At 38.6% G+C, this 26,620-nt stretch overlaps 2 protein-coding genes across 3 annotated transcripts in view; both read left to right on the forward strand.

Moving 5' to 3' along the window:
- Nucleotides 1–6,441: 6,441 nt before the first annotated feature.
- LTV1 (LTV1 ribosome biogenesis factor) lies at nucleotides 6,442–20,129 on the forward strand. 2 transcript variants are annotated; one of them, XM_069487907.1, is made up of 11 exons: nucleotides 6,442–6,583; nucleotides 7,617–7,748; nucleotides 8,633–8,806; nucleotides 13,712–13,799; nucleotides 15,294–15,435; nucleotides 15,787–16,042; nucleotides 17,337–17,464; nucleotides 18,735–18,874; nucleotides 19,150–19,202; nucleotides 19,391–19,591; nucleotides 19,718–20,129. In XM_069487907.1, the coding sequence occupies exons 1-11, from the start codon at nucleotides 6,581–6,583 to the stop codon at nucleotides 19,826–19,828; spliced, it is 1,428 nt and encodes a 475-aa protein (XP_069344008.1). In that variant the 5' UTR covers nucleotides 6,442–6,580; the 3' UTR covers nucleotides 19,829–20,129. The 2 variants fall into 2 exon arrangements, with proteins under 2 accessions (XP_069344008.1, XP_069344007.1); XM_069487906.1 differs by having other exon boundaries at nucleotides 6,462–6,583; nucleotides 15,294–15,444; nucleotides 19,718–20,074.
- A 662-nt stretch (nucleotides 20,130–20,791) lies between these two features.
- The window catches only part of ZC2HC1B (zinc finger C2HC-type containing 1B), a 37,405-nt gene continuing 31,576 nt past the window's right edge, over nucleotides 20,792–26,620 (forward strand). The window contains exon 1 of the mRNA XM_069488800.1: nucleotides 20,792–20,882. Coding sequence (XP_069344901.1) covers nucleotides 20,855–20,882 — 28 coding nt within the window. The 5' untranslated portion in view covers nucleotides 20,792–20,854. The remainder of the gene's footprint in view (nucleotides 20,883–26,620) is intronic.

Here is a 26,620-nt window from a genome sequence, read left to right on the forward strand (position 1 = left end):
ACACATCCTTCTGGGACAAGTCTAAAATTAGTTACATAGTTTAAATTGGAATTGCATGAAACATTCCAGTTTTTTAAAAATATACAAGTGCCTTAATACCAAGTGTATATAGATTGTCCCAACAATTATAAAATATAACACAAAATTATTACTTTTGGCTTTGATTTAATGTCCATATTTAATTATAAACTTTCCCAGATTTGTTGAAACAGACACTAAGAAAAGCAGATTTTGAAACCTCAAGCAAACTGAAATTACTAGGTTAACAATTCACCATTTGCTTAATGGTCAAAAATCCATGACTGAGAAATGCATCCTAAGCGTGACATACTTCTGGGAAGAATCTATTTGAACCATAAAGACACACTCAGAACGATTTTTCAATCCCTATAACATTAGGAGGTGCCTAAGTCTACAGCCTTCAGAAAGGATTGGTTTTGTTAAACCTGATTCAAAACTACATTCTAAACAATTTTTTGTCTAATAAGTAGAAGTCCCAAGTTGAAGTTTAACAATCTTTTTCTGGCCTACTTGAAATTTTGCAAGGCTGATAAGGCTACGGTGGAGGGAGGGGAGAGGGGAAGGAGAGGGTAGGAGGTGTGGGGAGAGGAGATATTCAATTTGGGACAAACAATTCAATTTGTTTGAATTGTCTTCTGTTGGGATGTCCATGTGTAGATAAATGTACAGGGTTGGGTATATGAGTCTGAAGGTCAAGGAAAAAGTATAGGCTACAGAGAGGAAGCTGAGAATAACCAGCACATGTAATGGAAGCTGTGGAAATGGACAAACCTCTTCCACAGACAATATAGCCTAAGACCATGAAGAAATTGCTACAACAAAAATTTAATAAACTATTTTTTCATTGTCTGACTTTGTCTCCAAGACTGTAAAATAAAATCATTTACACAATATACAAGTTCTTAGCACATTTGTTTTATATGTAACTGGGTTTTACTGCTTAGCTTAATTTTAAATAAGATGGAATAGCACATTATATAGAGGATTAAATTGTAAAGCAAACAATATATTTGAAAATGCCTTACATTGCCACAAATACTATTAATATAGACAGCCATACTATCTCAATAAGTCTAACATAGTCTATTTTTACTTCAACATTGGAATAGGTGTCTGGTTCTTTAATTTGGCCACAGTTAAAGAAGTTAGTTGACATTTAGTTGCTATATAATATATTACATATATATATCTCCTTACCTTTAAAGCATAAGAATTACATTCAGCACAGTGAGGTGTTAACTGTATAAGAAGCATAGAGAACAGAGTGATTGTATACTCTGTACAATCTGATTATGTAGAAAAAAGTAGATTAATGTCTCTTGTCACTCACATTCTGAGTATGATGCAGTGACAGGCAGATTAGTCAATCTCCCTTGATAGTAATGATGGTAAACCTTATTTCTCATTTACTGAAAGCATACAGTTAAATTCATAAGTTAAATGCATACATGTGATTATGCCATTTTTAAAAAAAAGTTTTTATGTTTTTATAGTGTCCGTTACTCAAAGGAAAGAGAACTACTAATAGTGACTTATGTGCTTTTTATGTCCTAAAGCTAGAGTGGGTGCAATTGAAATATAGCAAAGAATATTTAAAATTCCTTTTATAATTACAAAAGCACAGTAAAGAAAATGAATTCAGATTGATATTTCCAAGAAAAGCCAGGCATGGTGGCTCATTCTGTAGTCCCAGCTACTTGGAAGGGTAAGAGGGGAGGATCGTTTGAGCCCAGGAGTTCAAGGCAGCCTGGCCAATATAGCAAAATCCTGTCTCAAAAAAAATTTTTTCCAGGCATATTTACCAATGAAACGTATGTATTTTCTACTCTAAAATCAGGAGTCAGTAAACAAAAAGCCAAGCAATGTGAAAAGATTTACAGTTAAAAAAAATTTTAAAGAACATACAATTACTAGGGAGTAGAAGCAAAGTAAAAGATTTGAAATCTAAATATGTGCTATAACCTGAAAGGCACCAGAAATTTAGGGAAAGAAAAGGTTAAGATTCAGGGAAACAGACAAGTTGAGTCAATGTTCAAGCAAACAGATTCTCATGATGTGAAGCTGATTTGAAGCAGAACTTGTGTTCCCTGACAAATCCTAGACACTGAAGGTCCCATTTCAGGAGATAGCCCTCCTGAGTTACAATGCATTTAAGGTGACTAACTACATTTAACTGGGAAGAGGACAATAGCTCATGCTCATCGAATACTTTACTAAAAGCTAGTCACAGGTCCAAGCATTTCACACACATTTTCTCATTTAATCCAACAACTACTCTCTAAGGTATTAATAATATTATCATTCCTCTTTAACATTCAGGTGAGTAAACTGAGACCCACCGGCCCCAAGTCACACAATAAGAATGAAACAAAGATCAGAAACTAATTTCAGCTGGTACACAATGAATATTACTGTTATCATTTAATATTGTAGAGAAAAATTTGTGCTTCAGTGGGGAATGATGTGTTACATAGACAAGCACACCCTTCCAATTCTGGCTTCGTTAAAAATGCTTGCACTATGATATTTCTGTGTAAAACATTTTTTCTTATAATTTTTTAACAAAAAATGGCATCCATCATGATGTTCTGCAACTTGCTTTTTTTCAGACTTAACATGTGGCTGTCTATGTCAATCAGCCTCCTCAACAGCTTCACAGTAGTCCATTATATGAATGGGTTTTTTCCAATTAATTCCTTACTAATAGAATTTATTTATTTATTAATTAGAGATAGGGTCTGGTTATGTTGTCCAGGCTGGACTCAAACTCCTGGGCTCAGGTGATCCTCCTGCCTCAGTCTCCCGAGTAGCTGAGACTACAAGAGCATGCCACCACGCCTGGCTCACTAATGGAGTTTTAATTCTACTAATGGAATTTTAATTTTAATTCTCTATTACAAGCAGTGTTCCAGTGAACATCCTGGTATATCCATCTTGATTCACGTCCCTTTTTATAAATTAAGTACCTCCATAAGCTTTATTAGTATTGTCAAGGATGTAATTTTTAACTCCTAAAATTACTGCTTCAGAGTCTGATTAGTTTTTTTCTCCACTTTTGCGTACATTGGTTTCCTGGTGCTTAGGACTCCTTGAGTGATGTTGAGAATCAGTAGCTCTCTAAGTTGAAGAATGAGTGAATGTGATAGAAATGGGGCTAAAAGGATAAACATGATTTCAATGGGTTAGTTTCATATGGAAAAAAAACTTTTAAAAACCTACACTAACCCAGAAATTCTGTTTAATCACCTTAAAATGGAATACCATTAATTAGAGAATACTAATAAGAGAGTGGGAGAGGTATGGTTTGGATTCATCATCCTTACTGTAATATTTCAATTATTTGTGCTTTTAATGGTAGGAAATAACATTTTTCTGTGTTAAGACAGCACTCAGAACAGTCTCTGACATATGTAAGCTCACTACATGTTTTGGGGGTATTTTGTAATGGTATATTTTTTGGAAATGGGGTATCCAGTATTGTAATGGTTAAGGGTGTGACTCAGGCTACACTGAAGTTCACATTCTGGTTCATCACATACTGACTTTGTGTACTGGAACAAAAGTCACTTAACTTTCTGTTCTTCAATCTCTATTCAGTAAAAAAGGATAATAATATATCTACTTAAATCCTATTGTAAGGATTTAATTAGTAAATATATGTAAAGCTCTTCAAACAGTACAATTACTATTGAGCCTTTACTATGCTAGGAAGTAAAGTTAGCAAGACAAAGATCCTTGCTTTCAAGTAGGTGACTGCAGTCTGGTTCTAGACACAGATGAAAATAAAGATTTACAATTCAGTGTAACTGTGTACAGTAGTGTAATCACAGGATACAATGAGAACATTTGGGATGGGCCCTAGTTTTGAAGAGTATGAGAAAGTTTCCTAGAGGCAGAGATGGTGTAGGGTCTCTCAGTTCCCCCTACTTTCTTTCCATGGCCTGAGAAACACAGAGTGCCTTGACCGTTCTGTGACCTGGCCAGCTGCATGGGTTTTTTTTCCCCCTATAGCCTTGAACTTAAGCTGGAGCCTTGAACATTCCCAGGCACTGATAAAGTTGTGTAGGTTATTGCTTAAAACACCGAAAGATGAAAACATGTTGCTAAACACATAGGAACTAGCCCCGGCCCTGAGCCAAATTCCCTAAACCCTCACATAAACTCCATAACCCAAACATCTTGTTGGAGACATCCCTAGGTAGAAAGAAACATGTCTTTTCTCCCTGTCTGCTGAAGCACTCTGTGTTGAACTGATCTCCCTGGCATTTAATGCTTCTTTCTTTGGAATCCTGACTGACCCCATCTTTCAAGAATTCCCCAGCAGCCCCTTCGGGGGCAACTTGGGTTCATCCAGCCTTGGTTCAGCCCCAAGGGACAGATTGGCTAAACTAGACTTGAAGATCAAGGAGGGGAGAGGAAGAGCCTTTTAGATGAGCAGGAGAGGGCCGATGTCTTTCAGGCACATTCAGGAACTGTAGACAGTTTGATGGGGCTGGGCCATGAGTGGTATGTGAAAGAATAAGAGGACATGATGTTAAATTGATGGCTGGAGACCAGATGATATAAAGTCTTTGCTGCCATGCAAAAGAGTTTGGACTTTATCCTGAGGCCAGAGGGTATATATCAAAGGATTTTTATCTGGGTAAGTGACTTGATTAGTGTTAAAAATAATAAATTTGACAAAATGAATACTGAAGTGATACTGACACTTTGGGGTATTTAGAGAGTAGAACCAACAGAATTTGCTGGTTGATGGCCCTAAGGAGGCAGTGCAGCATATGGATTAGGGTATGGCCTTCCTAAACCAGCCTGATGGGCTACACTTCTAGGATTTTCCATTTACTGTGTGACATTGGGTAAATAACTTCAATTCTCCACATCTGTGAGATTGGCTTAGTGTTATCTAATTGTACGTCATGGGCTTGTTGAGGGACTTAAACAACGTGATGAATACAAAGTGCTTAGCACTGTGTGTTTGGTGTTTAAACGGATAAATATATACAGTAAATAGAATATTGCTCAAAAGGAAAAAAAAAAAGCAAGCAATGTGGTTAGGTGGCCAGGCTGAAAACAGACTCCTCAGATTTAAATCCCTGCTCTGCAATTCACTAGTTGTGTGAACTTAAGAAAGAGTTACTTAACTTTCTTATGCCCCATTTTTAGTATTGGTAAGATGAAGATAATGGCATCTTTTCATAGTGTTGTGGTAATGAAGAAATAGAGATAATTCATGTAAAGTGCCATAACATTAATTTATTTAAACAAATATTTTTTGAGTATATGTGGCAGGCACTCTTCTAGCCCCTGGGGATAGATAAATTAGTAAATAGATTGAAACGAAACAAAACCTGCTCTCGGGGATCTTAATTCTCTGTAACAAATGGTAACAATGAATGTCTAGCACATAGGAGTGTTATGTATTATTTCTGTGTTACAACGCAATATCCCAAGACAAGTTTTGTGGTCCTAACCTAAATTGTTTCTATAATTTTTTTGTAATAAAAGAATAATATTCCACAAATACTTATAGTGGTAATAAGTAGGACGTAAAGACCCAATCCAAGATAACTCAGACATTGGGACGACACCAGAAATAGGGAAGGGAAAACAAATTTGAGAAAAGATCTGCTGATAAAACTCTGAATGCATTTACCACACTCTTTTGCCACCACTCCCCCTCAAAAAAACTATGGGAGCGCGCCAGCACCTGCCTGAAATCTAAGAAGGTATGCTTATTGCCTATTTGCTTAAACCACGTTAAAACAATTGAGGAGCGCCTTGGAAGAGAATTAACATTCGTGCCCATCTAAGATAAGGTATGTAAACACCAGAGATTCTGAATATATTTATTAGTTCAAATGCCTCTACAGCCAACAGAGTTTCGGGTTTTTTTTTTTTTTTTAACGGGACAGATGAATGCAATTAACTAAGCGGTGGAAAAATAAAGACCTGATTAAGTCTGGTGCTGGATACAACAGCAAGACCCCGGTCCCCCGTTGCTAAGCCAACCGGCCCCGACCCCGCCCAGAAGAGAGGGAACCTGAAACCTTGATGACCTAGGAGGGTGGCCCCTTCCCTTATGTGGACACGGTTTTTTGTTACTGTGGGGAATAGGTAAGGGACACCAGTCAATGTGGCCGCTATATTCATCCCCTCTGGTCTCAGTAGAGAGGACATAAAAGGAGATTCGTCCACAAGCAGCAACCCCATTTTGCGCCTCAACGCAAAGGCACCCCAAAACTCCCTTTCCTCGGCGGGCGAATTCAGGCCAGAAAAGCACCGCCCGCCTGCGGGTGGGAACTCGGCTAGCCCCACCTCCCAGTAACTTCTCGCGATCGTAGAGACGCAGCAAGCTACCCGGAACTTCCGGCAGCGACCCGTCAGCTCGTCGGCGATTGGTTTATTTTCACGCCCTGTTGCGTGACGTAACCGCCCGGCTGCTGGGGTCGCACGTGTGGCGAGGCCTAAAGACCTGCCCGTGTGCAGCGTCTTGGTCTCCCCCGGACTTCGAGGGGGTAGTCGCGGTTCCTTTTGGAGGTGAGCGCCGCGCAGCTGCAGCATGGTAAGCAAGCTTCGGTCGTCTTGCCGGCGGGGCGCTGTGCTTTTGTAGAAGACAGGCAGGTTCCGGTAATGCCAGTGGCTGCTGCAGCCTGGCTTTGGGTGATGCCAGAGACTGCTTGCGGCACAGTACCCCGGAGTAGGTCACTGTCACCACTCAGAGCACACTTTGCAAGTTGTAGTTCCCACGGCTAAGCTTCCCTGGGGAGAGGCCCGAAGAGGATGGCCTCCCTCTGAAACCCCTGGGGCCCTGCAGCTCTGAGCGCTTGCAGTTAACTGAAAATCTGTGACACCGGACTCAGACGCGCCACACTGTGCTTCATGGGGTCAGGCAGAGGGGGAGTTGCTGGTCTCTCCAAGCATTGGAGTGGCAGGTAGATGTCCACTTGTCTGTTTGCTCAGGAGAAAAGGAACTTGTGGGAGAGTCTAAGGTTGGGCCCAAAGTAAGCCCCCTTAGTTGGTTTCTACTCAGTTTAGAAAGCCAAGATTGAATAGCGAAATAAGAATGTAGAAAGCGATGATAAATCTTACTAAACTTTAGCTGTTTGTGTCTTGGTTTTATTTACTCGTTGGTAGATGAAATGTTTGCCTTGTTTGGAACTGTCTACTCAATATTTTCTTATGTCAAGCATCTTGTCACTGTGGTTCCACCCCTCATGGACCTTCCCTGAGCACCCAATCTAAACTCTTAAGTCCTTTGCACATCACCTTGCAACTGTATTTTCTTCACCTGAAATCACTATTTCATTGATTTTCCTGCTAAGAACAGGGATTTTATCTGACTTTTCCTCAGCTGTATTCCCAACTTCCATAACAAGGTCTGGCACAGAGTAGGTACTCAACAAATGTTTGTTGAAGGAAGATTAAGTATGGATTCTGCAGAATACAGCTGATGTTACCTTCCCTAGAAGTGTAGATTTAAAACATCTGTTGATCCTTCACATAATTTACTGAAGATGGACTATGGTATTATTCACTGGGTTTTTTGTTGTTGTTTTTCTTTTTTAATGATTTGTTCTGACTCTGTTCCTTTGAAGCCTCACAGGAAGAAAAAGCCCTTTATAGAGAAGAAGAAAGCGGTGTCTTTTCACTTGGTCCACCGGAGCCAACGAGATCCTCTAGCAGCAGATGAGACTGCACCCCAGAGGGTTCTGTTGCCCACACAGAAAGTAGGTCCTGTTCTTTAGGCGTTAAATTTGTAGGTGGACTGTTAGTAGTTTTAAATAAATTGTTAGCCAACTGTTATTCTCAGATAGCTGGCCTTCTGGGAAATAATCTATGACTTAATTTTCAGTACATGTGCTGATTTTTACATCGTGCATATTTGTTCTAATTGGGAGGATTATTTGAGACATTTAAATGAACAGATCTTGTAGAGTAATGGTAACTATTTACTAAACCAGCAGTTGCAGTACTGGGTAATAATTAGAGCACAAGCTATGCTTAATCTCTTCTTTCCCTAAGGTCCTGCCATTGCATAAACACAAACAGTATTTTGCTTCCTGGTCAGTCATCTCCTGAAATGTAAAACATGAGCTCATGGGTTAGCTTTCAAAAATGCAAGGGAATCTTGAAAGGGTTGATTTGATTATTGTTAGTTAGGCTATCCTCGTTAAGTGTGGATGAGATGAAAGGAAGTGTTGGGGGACATTGGCCATGCTTACCTTTTCAGTAAAGCCAGTTTTGTTGCATACTGAAAAGTTTCCTTGCATATAAATATCAGAAATTGTACTTACCTTTCAAGCCCCCCCCCCCCCAGTTTTGTCTTCTTACCCTCCAAATACATGATAAAAACAATGTGTGGGTGTGTCTCTTGACTCGAATTGTTGCACAGAAATGTCTAGTGGATGGAGAAATTGCTTTCATTCCATTTTAATTTTATGTAGCACTCTGGTTTAGAAGCTCTGTGTTTGTCAGGAATTCTTTGTCTTGTTCCTTTCAGCCAAAATGTTCATGTGCCACCTGCCTCCTATTCGAAAAGCTGTGCTCATTGTAAGGTTCCTGTGCCTTATCATTGGAAGAAGTGCTAATTCCATTTTGTTTGTTATCCAAGATAAACGATGAAGAAAGGCGAGCAGAACAGAGGAAGTATGGAGTGTTCTTTGACGACGACTATGACTACCTGCAGCACCTGAAGGAACCATCTGGGCCTTCTGAGCTTATTCCCTCAAGTACCTTCGGTGCACACAGCAAGAGAGATGAGAAGGAAGAGACTTTAATAATTCCAGTAAGGCTGTTTGGCATAAATATTTAAGTATGAGAGTGGGCATGTGGGGGTGAGTGAAGAAACCATCATTTTTAAATAAAGGTAACAGTTTGGGGCAAGAAGTGATGTCCATATAAAGACCACAAAGATAGGCCATGCCTCCACTTAAAATTGTATATGTACATACATATCATCAGGAGAGAGTAGGCCATCTCATCTCTAGCAGGAGGTGTCAAAAATAACAGACTTTTGACAGATCTAGAACTTTTGATAGATGTGGCCATGTGAGGCAACACTTTTCAGTAGGAAAAAAGGAGCCAACATTCTACATGTTAACTTAATTGTTTCATGATCATAAACTCTGTTCTAAGATAGTACTTTTGGGGAATGTCCAGATCTTTAACATTTTTATTAAAGCTGCAGCTAACCGTAGGAGAGAACAAATAGACTGTAATAAAATTCCTGTTACTCTTATAAACAAAAATGCAGAATACTTTTAAGTACAAATGAAAGCACATATTTATATGACAGGTCCGTTTTTTCCCCCGTTTATATTAAGGATACCCATGTTGTATGCTTCTGTTATTTTTAATATAATGTAGAGCACATTTCCCTGTGGGAAACTTCTATATCACCTAGCACTTTAAAAAAGGAGACATTCATTAGGTTTATGGACAAAAGGGAAGAGATAAAAAGAGCACCAGTTCCCCCTGCTCTTCATTCTCTAATTGTGTCATGGTCTAGGCATTCCTTTCTTCAGGGAAGATATGATTGTAGCCTTTCTAGTTCATAGATTGTTGCTTACGGAGAGTCAAAGGGTTAGGTTTCAGGGTATCATCCCTAAGGAAGAGGTAGTAACTGTAGCTATTCATTCACAAGCTAGGTTTTGTAAGGCCCCAAATCCCACCACCATACCTCTGTCATAATATTTAATAGAACCAACTTCTCTATTCCTCCTTCCCCAAGGATATTGGTAGTAAGGTTCTTAACTTATTGGCTCACTTCCTTCAAGAACCCATTGATGGAGAGGGGGAGTCCAGTAGTGGCTCAACTTTATCTTGGGGAGAAAAGTTGTAAGAAAGTCTTAACTTGGCTGAATTGTATTGACCAGGAAAAAGGCTAGCTTTTAACCTCTAACTCATTTTGAGTAAAAGTAATCACTAATTGGCTTTTTAACAGAATAAAGCTCTTAAATGGATACTTCAGTGATGTTTATAAGGACAGGTGAATTATATTTAAAAACAAAAATGCCATTGGTTTTCTGTAGCACTATGCAAAAATAGGGATTGATCCCCTATACTTTTTTTGACTTTAATTTGTAACAAACCTCTGAATTTGAACAGACTAGAAATATTGAATAACCCCTAGAAAGAGTGTAAGGCAGTGCAGAAAGGCAGTATAGAAATGATTAATGCTTGAGCAGGCCCTGACTTTCACATGCCGGTGCTGCCATAGCAGAAAGTAGCTGGGCAAACTCAATATAGTTGAGAACTACTGCAACAAATGAAAAAGCAGTACCCTAGAAAGAAATCATTTTATAAACTCTAATCGTGTATGTGATGCTTTGACTGCTTTTCAAGGTTTGACAAATAACTCCCAAAGGTAAATTCATTAAACATAAGCTGACCTCTTCCCCCTTTTTTAACCTTAAACTTCTATGGATAATCAGAGTACCTTTAAAACCTAAAGACTATGTAGATTTTAGCACAATTCTAAAGAATTAATAGTTTAATATAAGAAACCCATTAGATTATATGCTTTTTTTTTGGTTGACTTTCTTTTCTAAAACTGTATACTTTAAATAGGTGAATTGTATAGTATGTGAATTATATCTCAGTAAAGCTGTTTTCTAAAAAAAAAAAAAAAAAGACTACAGTAGAAGAACAGATCTTTGCTCATGTTTATGCTACTGAGAAACTTACTTTGGAAGCCATAACATTTTGCTGTGTGTGTGCTGCTGTATGTAGCCTTTACTCGTGCTCCTCAGAGCCTTTTAATTCAGGGTGCTCACGCTAGTGAGCCAGTGAGGATGTGCGTCCCAGCTTTATGCGTACTAGTGGACTGAGGGCAGAGTGGGTGGAGAGATATGGCGACAGATGATGCGTGGCAGTTACCCTCACGTTATTGCCGGTCAAGGAAAGGAAACTAAAGCATAAGGACCAGTCAGAGAATGTAGGCTAGCAGGTGTTTAAGTAGATCACAGGGTGTGAAGAATGTGGAGAGTTCACACAAAGGACGGTTCTAGGACAGTAATGAGGAAGGGCCTTATGCAGGAGGGTAGGAACTGACCTGGCCGCTGAGGGTGGGTGGCACTGAAGGGAGAAAGAAGATTATTTCAGTCAGGAAGCAGAGATGTAAACTAGTATTGTGGATCACAGCATCTGGCACATGCACGCTCAGTACGTTATTTTGAAGTATCACATGACAGGAACTGGACTTGATTTGCATGGTCATAATGAGTAACAGGGAGAAATTTGGACATACAGAGTAGACCTTGATTTTACAGGGCCTTGAAAACCAGGAGCTTGTGTAAAGAGTGAAAAATTGAGACCTGTTTTAAATTCAGGAAGGTTACATGATAAAAATATTAAGGATGTTTAATCTGGCAGTGGGTATGAAGGTTGTATTAGGTGTAGACTAGCTGAACAGTTGCTTGGTTAACCATAAATAGGGTGGTACCCAAAGGCAGGGAGTGAAATCATTGTATACAAACAACAGAATTCAAAGGAACACAGGGACAAAGAAAAATAATTTATAACCACCCTAGGATTTAAGACACCTGACTCAAAGAAAGCTCTGTCATTACTAGAGGTTGGGACATTATCTCTAGTTTAAGATGAAAACAATTAAGTTTGTTTTTGAAGCTTCAGGCAAATGGAATTATAGGGCCTAGATTTGAATCCCATAACCCCATGTAATGACCAGTCTCAGGCAGGCATGCCATTTAACCTTTCTTGGCTTTTGTTCTCTTTAACTGAAACATGCTGAGACCTCACAGGATTTGAGGATTAAATGCAATAATGTAATAGCGAAAGCGTTGTGAAGTAATGTAGGGAGGTTGCTTTTGAGGTGATGATGGGATTTACATGTTTTAAATATATAACCTAGAGCAGAGGTGAGAGAATACAGAATGAGTTGTAAAAGTTTCTGAGGGCTGTGACTACTAATGACCACAAACTGGGGGACTTAAAACAACAGAAATTTAGGCCACGTGCAGTGGCTCATGCCTGTAATCCCAACAATTTGGGAGGCCAAGGAAGGAGGCTTGCTTTAGGCCAGGAGTTCAAGACCAGCCTGAGCAATGTAGTGAGACCCTGTTTCTACAAAAAATAAAAGAAAAATTAACTGGGCATAGTGATGTGAGTCTGTAGTACTAGCTACTTCGCAGGCTGAGGCAAGAGGATTGCTTGAGCTCAGGAGTTTGAGGCTGCAGTGAACTATGATTGTGCCACTTCACTGCAGCCTGGACAACAGTGAGACCCCATCTCAAAAAAATCGCATTCTAAAAATATCCTTTAGACCTTGAAAAGGAGAAAAATGAGAGGTATTTTCAGAGGGAGAAAATGAGCCTCATCTGTGAGTAGGGAGGGGCTTTGGCCGTACTCTGGGCTTCAGGGTGTGATCTACAGGAGAGATGTGGAAGTCATGTGCCTTCAACGTAGTCATGAACAGAAAATAAGCTGCAGGAGAAAATCTGACCACGTATATCACCCCTGCAGCCTAGAAGTCCAGCACAAAAACCTATTTTTGTTTCAATGCAATGTCCAAAAAAAGTTTCTCTGTTATAGGTAAAAATGAACAAGCTTTACCTTCCGATGATGGTATGAGAGTTAGGAAGAACTATTTCTAGGGTATGGAAAATCTAGTTTCCATATGAGGGTGTTAATCATTTAGACTCACTGCTTGCATACTTTGTGCCTGCTGTGATTTTTACTCATTTATCTGGCCCTTCCTGCCTTTCTGAAGTTCAGCATTTGGGCAATAAGACAGAGGGGAATGGTGGGTATGGAAAATTCTATTTTCCAAATATGCCCACAGTACTACCTCCGGCCCACATGTTCTTCTACAATATGACCTTTCCACTCCTCTTGTCAAGATGTAGAGCTAATTCCTTTCCTCTTGAGTCTTGCACTGGCTTTATGATTTGCCTGTAACTAATAGAATGTAGTGGGAGTGAAGCTGGGTGCCTTCCAGAGTTGGGTCAGAAAAGGCCATGTAGCTTTTACCTGGTTCTCTTGGGACACTCGCTCTGGGGGAATCCAGCTGCCATGTAAGAAGTGTGACAACTTGGGGACCACCATGCTGAAGAGGCCATGGATAGGTAGTTAGGTGAGCAGCCCTAGTTGAACCCAGCCTCTGAGCCATCCCTACCAAGATACCAGACATGTTATAGACTCCATCTTGGAACCTCCAGAGTAGCCCATCGGTCGGCTTCTCAGCTGAGTAACATTGAGTGACCTCAGTCAACCTCATGAAGAGCAGAAGAAACCTTGTCTCTAAAAAAAAAAAAAAAAAAACCCACAGATTTATGGTATCACAGTTCTGGAGGCCAGAAGTTCCGAAGTCAAGATATCAGCAGGGTGTTTTCTTGGGAGAATCTGTTGGATTCCTCACTGCTAGCTTCTGGAGGTTGCTGGCAGTCAATCCTTGGATTTCCTTGGCTTATATAGATACATCACTCCAGTCTACCTTTATCTTCACATGGCATTCTCCCCATGCATTTCTGTGTCCTCACATGGCGTTCGTATAAGGGAACACCCTGATCCAGTATGACTCAACTAATTACACATTTGCAAGGACCCTATTCCAAATAGGGCCACAGTCTGAAGTTCTGAGTGGTTTTTCGGGGGACGCTTTTAATCCAGTACAGTAGTTCACTAGTATTTCCAAATAAGTCTAATCGTTGTGTAATTGCTTTTTTCCAAGATCACTGGAATTAAGTTGCCTTCATCAGTGTTTGCGTCAGAGTTTGAGGAAGATGTTGGATTATTAAATAAAGCAGCTCCAGTTTCAGGTGTGTTTAGTTTCTTTAAACTTTTCTTGTGGATAAATCTGTGCTTTGCGAAAAGAAATGTAGAGTAATGATGTAGAATTTTTGTGTACCTTATAAAGTATTGAAACAATTGAGGTATGTCTAGAATTCAGATTAGAGGTTCTCAGGAAGGAATGAATGTGATCCTTGTCCTCCTGTACTACTGTCATTAAATTCTTACATCTTTAGAGTTCTGTTTGGAGAGGAAAGTCAAAAAACTATTACTGGTGATCTAGTAGGGGAATTTTAACGTTCACCTAACCTCTCACAAGGATAATAATGTATTCGTTATTTAAATAGTGTAATTTTGAAAATAATCTGTTGTTTTTCAAAATTTTTCCTAAGAGTATAGAAGTATTTATATAAAACTTCATTTTATCATCTACTTCAGGTACACTGAAAACAAATTTTTTTAGATTTTCAGTACCAATATTTAGAAGAAACACAAAAGTCCACAGAAGTGGTGTTTGGTTTCTCCTAAATTGCCTTAATTATTGACTAATGCTTGCCCTGTGGCATTCATTCATTGTTTCATGCTACAGACTTTTGAGTTGCCACCGTGTGGAAGAGTCTTGGGGTTAAGCCAGAATAAAGCATAGTCCCTAATCTCAAGGAATTTACCTCATTTGGAAAAGATAGACAATAAATGGGAAATTACAATTATAGCACTGGTGGATAAACACTACTAGGTTGAAGGGCACCAAACCCAGCCTGAGGGAGTTGGGCATGGCTTCCTAAAGGAAGTGATGTCCAGGTTGATTTCTTGAGTAGAAGTTAGGCAGGTGGAAGGAGGAGGGAGATGTGGGGAAGTGAGAATATTTCAAACAGAGGACTATGTTCAAAAGCGAAAGAACATGACTATGCATAACTGCATGTAATTTAGCATACCCACAAGGAAGGCTATGGATTAAAAAGAAATGAGGCCGGAGAGTTAAGCAATGGCCACTCAGAGGGTGTCAGAGGCCACATCAGATTTTTAAGCTTGGACTTGGAACGTTTTTCTTGAACTCTAGAATTTTTACAGATGGAAGAATATAGCTGAAGGAACAGGTAAGGATTTATTAAAATCTCATAGTCAGAAAAAGCTACAAGGGTAGTAGTCTGCAGATATTTGAGTTACTTCTAACAGATAAATCCCAGTTCTTTCCTGCAGGTGAAAGCTTTGAATTTTTCTAAATAGACAAAGCTTAATCATTACAGATCTGTAACAGAAGAGTATTTTTACCAGTGGATATTAAAGGAAAGAGATTTTTTTTTAACTTGAAATTAGTAAAAGTTAATTACTTTAAGTCTATTCTTCACTAAACTGAACTTCTTACAGTTCTTAATCATGCTTTTATCCTCAATATAGAAGTAGAATTTGGCATATTAATGGCACTCAGATTAAGAATTTGGCATATTATAGACACTCAGATTGTTAGGTGAATGAATTGTGCTTTCTTGAGAATTATTGCTCAATTTTTATTTTCCTTCTAGGACCTCGACTGGATTTTGATCCTGACATAGTTGCGGCTCTTGATGATGATTTTGACTTTGATAATCCAGATAATCTGCTTGAGGATGACTTTATTCTTCAGGCCAATAAGCCAACAAGAGAGGAAGAAGGAATGGACATACAGTATGCGTGGTTTGTTTCAAAGCAGAGATGACCGGTTAATTCTGCAGTGGGATGGTAGCCATAGACTATTATAGTTGGAAGAGATTTTTGAGAACATTTAATCTGAAACTTTTGTTATTTCAGAGCAGAAAATATGAGACATGAGGTCTTTACCAGCTGTTGATAGGGGCTAACGTCCAAGGGTCCTGATGGCCACTTCATTGCTTTTCCAACCATACCAGATAGCTTCACTATTCCTGCCTAAACAAGAACCATTCCCGAAACACGTTCTGGTTTTACTTACGTAAAGATGTTTTGTTCTGTTCTTTTTTAAATTGTTTTGACAGGTAACTTATTACTGTTTGACTTTAGGAAATCTGAGGATGAGGATGAGTGGGAAGATGTGGATGATGAGAAGGGAAGAGGCAGTGATGATGACGACTGTGACTCTGTGGGCCCATTGTCAGATGACGATGGTATGTTTGCCCCTGGAAAACCTCATGGAGCTCTAGAAAATCACTTGTTCTGGGACGAGGAAACGAAAAGTCGCTTCACAGAGTATTCTATGACTTCCTCAGTCATGAGGAGAAATGAACAGCTGACCCTGCATGATGAGAGGTTTGAGAAGGTAAGATCCCAAAATAAGGGATATTTTAATACTGTCTGCTGGTAAATTTTATTTTTAAAAAAGAGATTGTGTCCAAAAGCTAAAATTCTCAGTATTAGAAAGTCTGTGTCTTTATTAAAATAGAGCATAAAACTACCCAGTTTTGATTCTGGAAAGAATTTTATGGGTCAAAGGGGTTGGCTGATCAAAATCTGCCTTTCCTCTTTGAGTTCTTGATTCTGAATTTCTCTAAGTGCAGTCCTCAAGGTCATGCTGTTTTCCTAAAACAATGGCCTGAGTGTAAACAAAATTCCATTTATTCCAGTTTCTCATATCTGGAGTTTTCAGACATAACCAACACTAAGAAACAGAATGGAAATAGAGAGTAGGGTGCTTTGGAAGCCTGAATTGTAATGTACTGTGTCTGATGCTGTTTTGGCAGACTCACTCCAGGGCTTATGAACCTGTCCGGTAGCTTGTCTATGCAGGTTCTCTATCCCACCTATCCTATTTTTCTGTAGCACTCAACACCTCCTGACATCGTCTCTAATGTGCTGCTTTTTTACGTTGTGTATAGGTTAGTCTCTGAATAGAATGTGAATTCTCCAAGGGCAGAGGTTTTGAACATTCTAAGCCCAAAAGTGGTGTCTGGCATATATTAATAGTAAGAATGCAAACTGTTTAATAAATGATGAATAAATGAAGGAATGGTTCCTTCAAAATAAATCTAAGATAAAGGTTCTCACTTTGCTACCTGCTCACTAAATACTAGTTTCCGTCTTCTCTAAAGAGAGGCAAACTGTTAACTACAAATAATCTCACTCTTTAGGAGGAGATATTGTCACCTTCTCCATACTCTTTGACAAAGCCTAACAGTGTTAACAGAATTTGAATAATGCAGTAAATATCATCTAAGCAAGAATAAATTTATACATTAGTAGGAGACCACTCAGTTACATAGATCTCTTAGTTTGTATAACCAAGGAATTTGAAAGTGTCTTCAAAACATTCTGAGGTAAAGATACTTGCCTAGAATTTTGTTCTCTGAGCTAATTGGAATAACTGCCTTTCATTTCCATGTTAAATAGAAGCTTATTTTTAGGCTAAATGTAAATGTTAAAGTACTGGGCAGAAACGTCTTCCACGTCCTATTGCTATGATGATAAATCTCTGCTAATATTTTAATGGTAGTTGTGATCTTATGATAGTGCTTAAATATTGTGTAAGAATAAAATTAATGTAAAAACATCTAAGTGCTGTGGTCTTAATGAGTACATTTGTTTTTCGTTTTATCTTTTCTCTGTTCATATTCAAGTTTTATGAGCAATATGATGATGATGAAATTGGAGCTCTGGATAATGCTGAATTAGGAGGTTCCATTCAAGTTGACAGCAATCGCTTACAGGAAGTTTTGAGTGACTACTATAAAGAGATGGCAGAGAAGTACAGTGACTTTTCTTTTTCTTATTTAGCTGCTTTTTTTTTTTTTTTAAATCTCCAAATGAGGTCTATAGTTCTACAACTGAAGAAAAAAATCTACCTAGTCAGGTTCAATATTAAGAAAATGATACATGTTTCATAAACATTGGCACATATAGATATATATCATCTGTTTTGCCTACATTTTGGTATTAAGAGTTCTGAAGCAAAATGTGATAGTGGGAACATACTGGGAACCACCACTTTTTCTGGTTCTTTTTGAGACAGGGTCCAGGCTGGAGTACAGTGGTGGGATCATAGCTCACTGTAGCCTCGAACTCCGGAGCTTAAGTGATCCTCCTGACTTAGCCTCCCAAGTAACTGGGACTATAGGCATGCACCACACACCCAGCTAATTTTTCTATTTTTTACAGAGACAGGATCTCACTCTTGCTCAGGCTGGTCTTGAACTCCTGGCCTCAAGTGATCATCCTTACCTCAGGCTCCCAAAGTGCTGGGATTATAGGCATGAGCCACCACACCCAGCCTGTATTTTTTACCTGAGTCATGGTAGAATAACTGAGGATTAGAGTGGGAAATACGAGGCCACATTCCAGTTGGAGAATAAGATGGTGCTGTGTTAGCCTTTTTGGCTGAAGAATTATTCTGACTTATAAGTATACACTTTCTTTTCATGTGTTGAATTGCCAGGTGTTCTGAGAAGTAGGTATTTATATCTTACAGAAAGATAAGGGTTTGTCCCTCCAGCTGGATTAGCAGAATTGAGCAGCCAATTATTTTGGCAAGTCGGCACCCACATCAAAGTGACTTTTCTGAGAGAAGCTATAATGCAGTGTTTAAATCTACTTAAAAGGTCTGGTGTTCCATGGTCACCGTAATATGCAGATCCCACAGCAGGGCAAGGAACAACATACTTTGAGTAAATTATTTGAATACTTTGGAGAGACCCATGGATTAATGCTTTTCTAGGCTTAAAACTTGTTTTCTTAGGAAAGCTGTTATCTTGTTTAATGTATTATAACCTTGCAAAGACACAGATAAATCTTGCCTACTTATCAGCAGAATGAATATCCATAACACACTGGAAGGAAGAGGCAAGACTGGGTAGGGCAAAGTTTGATGGGAAATGACAAGACAGGGGCACAGAATTATGTAGATTATAAAAATTGCTGTTTCCATAGCTCTTTAAGTGCACTTTTAGTGACCATTGTCTAATAATGGGTGTTTTTTTTTCCCCCATCCTCTGTCTTCATTTTTAAAAACTCAACCAAAGTTGTGTAAAATTGAGTACTCTTGAACCTTTTGAGGATCAAGACCTGCCGATGAATGAGCTCAATGAGTCTGAGGAGGAAGAGATTGTTACTGTAGTTCTTGAAGAAGCCAAAGAAAAGTGGGATTGTGAATCCATTTGTAGTAAGTATATTAGTGGTCACTTTAAAGTATGTTAAAGTATGAGGTATATGAACTTTGATAAAGTGCATATATAAGTAGAAGTTAAGCTTTTAGGGAATTTATGAAGATGATTTGGAAAGAGTAATATTCCTAAGTTGTAAGCAACTTATAAAACATTTATAAGAGAGACTTTAGTGTTTTGCACTATGAAAACACCAATGTCAGGGATATAGTAGAAAATCAGTAATTTTTGCTGAACTAAAAGTATGCTTATTGGTACATGATTTTTTTTTTAGGTACCTACTCAAATTTATACAACCATCCACAACTTATCAAGTATCAACCAAAGGTAAGTCCTAGTCTGCTGAGCTATTTGAAGTATGCAGTGTAGAAAATAGAGTGCACACATTTTCTTACAGTAACTTTATCCCTTTGTCCAGTAGTTCTATTACAAAAAGCACCAACAATGTGTCATTAATGAGCTATTTTTTAATAGGAATAGGAAATAACTCTAGTGCCATTTTATCTTTATTTCAGCCCAAACAAATCCGAATATCTTCTAAAACAGGAATACCTCTCAATGTCTTACCAAAAAAAGGACTCACAGCAAAGCAAGCTGAACGAATGCAGATGATTAATGGCAGTGATTTGCCTAAGGTATCAACCCAACCACGTTCTAAAAATGAAAGCAAAGAAGACAAAAGAGCAAGAAAGCAAGCTATAAAAGAAGAGCGCAAGGTAAAATAATATTTTTCAAATGTGAGATTTACAAAGAACTAGTGGAGGGGAAGTTATTGGAATTTTCTTTTGTAAAAGTCTGTTTCAGTTTAAAGATTGGAATAACATTCGTATATTCTTGTATAGGAACGAAGAGTGGAGAAGAAAGCTAATAAACTGGCATTTAAACTGGAGAAAAGAAGGCAGGAAAAGGAGCTACTGAACTTGAAGAAGAATGTTGAGGGTCTGAAGCTGTAGATGGTGAGACATTTAGGATAAGGCATATTTCCTATTAGGAGCTCTTCATTATGTTCAATTATCAACTAAGATGTTCAGAAAGACAAAACTGTATGTTCTGCCATTTTTGCTGGCAGATATTGAAGAGAAAAATACAATATTGTATTATTTTTATACCAGCAAGTTTCCCCTGCCACCTGTCTTGTAAATATTGTAATATTTTTAAGTTTAATATTATAAGCTTAGATTTGCTTTGAAATAAATGACTTCATGCATGTGAAATGTTGGGATAAATTAAAGGAAAATATCTTCATAACTTGAATGGAATTGGTGTATTCATTTATTTGTACAGTTGTTTTTTACAGATGTTCTCAAATATTTCTTTGAAATCTCTCCACACCTTTTTAGAAATTACATGGTTTAATTTGCTATAAGTAGAAAAGTGGCCTGGTTAAACTCAATTTTGAAATGCTGAGTTTATTCTGTTCAGTGGTCAGATAAGTTTTCCTGAGAAGGTTCCACTGGTAGGAAACTAAATTTTCCCTTGCTGTATGCAAAGAACTATTTAAAAAAGGATGGTAAAAACAAATATTAAGATTGTTCAGACTCATATTTCCTGTTATAGTACTGGATGACTTGCTTTTGGGATTTAGGAACAGTGAAGGCAGGAAACCAAATAGTAGAAGAAATAATCAAGAAAGCTTCTTTGGCTTCAGCGAGTCCCTAGCTCCAAATCAGAAATATTTACTTCAGTTTAAACTGGAAAGCTTGTCTTTTCAACATTATTTAATGTTTGGAACCATTCACACTTGATTTAAGATACATAGTTGAAAACTTTCCCTGTTTTTGAGACGTTGTTTTTAACTTCTTTAAACTTGTTCAAGGCTTAGGCAATGACACCATCACAATTGTTAATTATTTGGTAAACTGTGACTTCTTGTAACAGACAATTAGTGGCCCCTATTCATGTGTCCCTAACTAATGTGGTGTTATCTGGACTGGTCTGTAAAAATCTGTGGACACTGTTGGGTCTGAGTTAGGAACAGAATGGCTGGGTCAGGACCATTTTTGGCAGGTGAGCTGCATTTGTTGTCTAAATTACTAGAAAGTGTGTCTTCATCTGTAATCATGATTGTGGCTTTTCCAAGAGCAGTAGGTATTCACTTATACCATGTGTATTATCTATTTAAATCTGAGTAAATTATTGCAGAATTCCTAAAAGAGTTGTAAAAAAACAATAGCATTGGATATTTTACCAACATTGATTAGAAAAAACTTAGCTGAAGAGCTTGTCATTACAGAAGTAGGATACTGGAGCGAGTGTATCTAAATGCCAGCCTACAAAGTAAAGAGTCAGGTGATGGTTTATGTTAGTACTGAGAGTGTAAATCCTAAAAGAATTGACCATTTATTTTGGTAGCTTTCTCAGTTAAAGGTTCTCAAAACCAGTAAGAGTCTCAAAGACATTGGATGTTACTTCGTTGTGGTGCTATTCAAATTCCACCTTAGGAGCTGCTTAATTTCACTGTACCTGACCCAGAGGGTTTAAGTCCACGTATTATATATTTTGCAGCTAAGAGAGTGTGACTCAGCCACCCACAAGTCTTGATGAAGCATATTGTTATTTAGGCTGATTATACTCCAAACTTTAAAAGATCTTCATTTTGTTCTGGAGAACAAATTCATAATATTTTAATGAGTTTTCTAATATTTTAGTTATCTATAAACAGTGGTTGGGAACTGAACATAAAAGCTCCATGCTAAGTGTTGTGAGTCCGAAGAGTAAAGAGGGTTTTTACGTTCAGGAACCACGTTGCTTGAGGGGCAGAGTATGTGCAGTGACGGGTAACTCATGATACCGTCTCTGGTAAGTTCCACTTCTCATGAGGATCTGGGTACTTGCTGTTGCCCCTGAAGTGCTCTTACTGTAGACAAACCTTCCTCAAGGTTGGTGCTCAGTTGTCACCTCCGCTATAGGCTTTTCCCTGAGCATGCATATAAAAATAGCACACGCATCCCTCCCTGCATCCTTTATCCTCCCTCCCTGCTCTGCGTTCTCCAGAACACCTGTTGGCACAGGGGGCTGCTTTTCAGTCTCCTCCCACTAGAGCAAACCTCCCTCGAGGACAGAATATTTTGTGTACTGCTTTATTGCACTCTAGAACAGTGCCTGGCATTTGGTATACGGTCACTAAGTAGTGAATGAATTAATGGAGAGACAAGAAAGGGTTTCAGAAAAGAATTACGTAAATGTGCAACAGTACGACCTAGATGCACTGGAGTTAGCGAGGAGAAAGGCCTGAGCGATCTCGGGCACAAAATCATGAGGAATTTGTTGTATTTTAAACCTACTTTGTTTAAACACTGTCCAGGATTGGTTTAAAACCACTTTGTCATATTGTAGTACCACAGGTCCTCCTTGACTTACCCAGTGTAAGTTGGTCCTAGTAAAACCGTTGTAAGTTGAAAATATGGTAAATTGAAAATGCATTTAATACACCTGACCCACCGAACGTCATAGCTTTGCCTGGCCAATCTTAAGCGTGCTCAGAACACTTAAACATTAGCCTACAGTTGGGCAAAGTCATCTGGCAACACAGTGCACCGTAGAGTATCTGTGATTTGCCCTCTTGGTCATGTGGCTGATGGGGAGTCACAGAGTAGTCTACCACTTACTACGGAATGGGTATCGCTTTCACACCATGGAGTCTAAGTATCTTAAATGCTGTTACCGTTTGTGTATATTACCTATAATGCCGTGTATCCACACTTCCATTGTGATGTCAGCAGATTTGCTCAGGTGAAAGAACTCCTAGCCATTTTGTAACTTTACAGTTAACATTTTCAATACTTTTATGTTGCTTCTTCATGTGTGTTGACATTGGTATGCTTTACCGAGCTTGTTTGTTCCAGTTACAGAGCAAGAGAAGGTAAGAATTCTAATGGCCTTAACATTTTAATTGTGAAACATGGGAGAATGTATAAATAACACATGCCCACGATTCAAATTAGGAAATAGAACGTAGTCGCCTATAGGTCCATCCTCACTTTCATTTAACTCTTTCCTCTCAGGTAACTCTTAGGTACTATCCAGGCTGTTATACAGGTTGAGCATTCCCTAATCCAAAATCTGAAATGCTCCAAAATCCAAAACTTTTTGACTACTGACATGATGCCATAAGTGAAAAATTCCACAGATCGGTACTTAATCTAAACTTTGTTTCATGCACAAAATTATTGAAAGTATCGTATAAAGTTACTTTCAGTCTATGTGTATAGGTGGTATATGAAACAAATTTTGTGTTTAGACTTGAGTCCTATCCCCAAGATATCTTATGTATATGCAAATATTCCAAAACCAAAAAAAAAAATACAAAATTCAGAACACTTATGGTCCCATGCGTTTTGGATAGGAAATAATCTATCTGTATTAAACATTTCCTTTTTCTTTTTTTAACCACCTGTATGGTATCTCTAAACACAATATTTATTTTTGAACAACTGAGAAGCACAAACCTAGCTTTATGAGGACAGTATTTGCTACTATTAGATCAAGGTGTCCTAGAGATGAGGAGCTGAACAGTCCCTGGGTATGACTTCTGCTTCCAGAGTTTACATGTGCAGATGTCAGTGAGCAAGGTGATAAGTGAGTCCTAGGAAACACAAGTTACCACAGTTGGGGCATCCTGGATCTGCAGAAATATGCCTAGACGATTGTATGCTTGTTTCATATTTTCTGCTTCTAAGCTCACTGTGACCTGCCTCCATCTCTCAAGAGAAGATCAATGCAGAGCCTTCCTATGGGGTGAAAGGAGTGTCCTTAGCTGATCTAGACATCAGGATATGAAGGGGAGAGCAGGCACTTCATTGGAACAGAGCCAAACAAGCCAAGTATAGAACAGAATAGGAATTGGATTTCCTTGGATATACTGTCCTGAGATTACAGAGGCAGTGAATGTCTTGGTCATGATGGTCTTGCCTTCACCATGTCTGTCTCTTTAATCACACACTTCCAACCTGGACTGGTTGCTCTCCAGTTCTGGTACCCAGCTGTCATCCTGGGAGTGCCCTTCTCTCCATCCACTGTTGAATTGCCTTTTCCTGTATCTTTTACTCCCATTTTTGCGGATCACATCCTCCAGTAATTTGTAAGATGGGATATGTAGGATGTAAACTGTTTGAGAACTTGGATGTTTAGAAATGTATTCTACTCCCAGTTGGATTGATAGCTTGACTGGGTATAGAATTCTAGTTGCAGATTATTTTACCTCAGAAGTTTAATAGATTTTCTCCATTAATTTCCATTTCCAATTTTGCTGTTTGGGAATCTGAAGGCGTTCTGATTCCTGATTGTTTGTATGTAATTGGTCTTTTCTCTGGAAGTCTGTAGAATCTCTATCGTCAGTGTTCTGAAATTTCACAATGATGTTTGTTGTTATAGATCTATTTTCATCCATTGTACTGGGTCCTTTCAACCAGGAGCCTAATGTCCTTCACTTCTGGAAATTGTTAATAATGTATTTATTGTATTTTCTCCTTTTTCCCTCGAACTCCTGTTATTTGGAGCAGAACTATCTGGACTGGTATGCTAATTCACTTATGTTACTTTCCCATTTTCCTGCCATTTTACTCAACTTTTTGGGAGATTTCCCTAATTTTATCTTCCAACCTTCTATTGAGTTTTTTTGTTTCTTTTATAAGACTTTTTTAATTTCCAAGAGATTAATTTGCCTTTAAATTGCTTTTTTGTCTGTTTTGGACTTACATGTTAGAGACTTTCCTTAGATCTTTGGAAATCCCTGTCTGCTCATGATTAAGGTTGGAGGAAAAAGCCATTGGAAATTCTGAATGAGTAAGTAGCATTTGATGACTGAGCTTTATTGTAAGATGGTCTGGGTGAGCTGTTTGGGAATCTCCCAATATCGATATCTTTAGGTGTTTCGTCATGGAATGATTAGATTCCCAGGGAAGTTTCATTCTGCCTTGAAGGTAAGGATCTGCCAGGCAGAGTTCTGTAAGCCAAGTAGAGGAAAATGGGTATGGTGGTATTCTCTGCTTTCAATATCACTATTTGTGAGATTAATCACTACATCATATATATGTACACACATACATGTATATAGAGCCACACATGCATATGTAGTTGAACCTCATTATTTATGGATTCCCTATTTGCAAATTAACCTCACTAAAAATGTATTTATAACGCCAACGTCAATACACGTGGCACATTCACAGTCATTTGTGGACGTACACATAGTGGTCAGGTTGAGTCTCCTGACACGTTTTCCCAGCTGAGGTTGAACAAGGTGATGCTTTGCCTTCTTGTTTCAGCACTCATACTGTAAACAAGTGTTCTGCTTGCAGACTATTTGGTGCCACATTTTTTGAATTTTTGTGCTTTGTCTTTGGCAATTTCACTGCTTAAAATGGCCACCAAGCATAGTGCTGAAGTGCCATCTAGTGTTCCTAAGTGCAAGGTGTGATGTGCCTGAGGAGAAAATAATGTGCGTTAGGTAACCTTCATTTAGGCGTGAGTTCAATGTCATCAGATCAACAATATATATTAAATAAGGTGTCTTTACACAGAAACTCACCTAACACAAGTTTTTATATTGATCCACTGACATGAATGTGACCAGAGACTCACAGGAACCTAACCCTCTATTTCCTCTAGGAGCAATGTTTCAGTATTTGCTAATTCAGTGCTTGCAGTGACTTCATAGAACATGACTACAAATAATGAGAATTAACTATATACATACATATATCTATATCTATGCCTACCTACTTGTTTTTGCTGTAGTGGCAGTGCCTTCAGCTGTGCCTAATATTGACTTCCTTTGCACAGATGACTTTTATCATTTCCAGAAAAGTAGACTTCTGCTAGGGAGGGGGAAGGGCAGCCATCAGGGATTATGGGAAGAGGGAAAGCGGAGGTGGAGAGGCATGTGATCTAGGAATCTCATTTTCAAACAACTTCCTCCCCTTGGTTCTCCGTATTTTGGCTGTCTCTTCCTCCTCATTCACCCTGCCCCACAGAGGTGCATGCCGCTCCAGGGGTTCCCATGAGGTTCTGCAGTGTAAATCTGGCTCTTAGTTCTCCCCTACTGTCAGCTTGGGAAGTCGATTTTGATGTAGCTTTATGTCCTCCAAGTCGGTTGCCATGTCTATCAGCTTCCCAAATTTTAGGTTTTTTGTTTCCTCCCTGTCCTGTGGTCCTCTGTTTCTATGTCCCTTTCTTGCAGGTTTATTGGTGATTTAGGAGGAAAGCAAAATTAGATGATGTTCTATCCGCCATCGTAACTCAGTCCTTTTTTTTTCTTTTTTTCCCGGAAGACCTTACCCAAAAGCCATTAACTCAGTCTTAATTCCTTTTCTTTTCTCATGACTCATGTTCTTGAGATAATAAGTTGAGGCTATTGTGCCACCCCTTTGCCATAGGACCTTGGAAGATGTTGATGTTGCTAAATATTTGCATGTTCTAGACTGCAAAGAACTTAAAATTTCTTTGACTTGCTGACATCTGAATGAGAAAATGTCTTCCCTTTTTCTTCTCTACCATGACTTTGTAAGAAAATGTGAATTGGTAGGTGTCTCTGCAAAGCATTCTTAACTTCTAGCTCAGGCAGAGAACATCTGGTCAAAAGTAGAATTTTTTTTCAATTTCATTCTGGCCCTAATTCTCTCCACGCTTCTTATAAAGCTCTTGAACTGAGATCTTTGTAATGCTTATTTTTTATTTTTGATGTGCTAAGCAAAACTGTTTATCACACCTAGATCACTTACTTTTCCTCATTTTTAAAATTTTCA

This window comes from Eulemur rufifrons, chromosome 15, assembly GCF_041146395.1.
Source record: "Eulemur rufifrons isolate Redbay chromosome 15, OSU_ERuf_1, whole genome shotgun sequence".
NCBI lineage: Eukaryota > Metazoa > Chordata > Mammalia > Primates > Lemuridae > Eulemur > Eulemur rufifrons.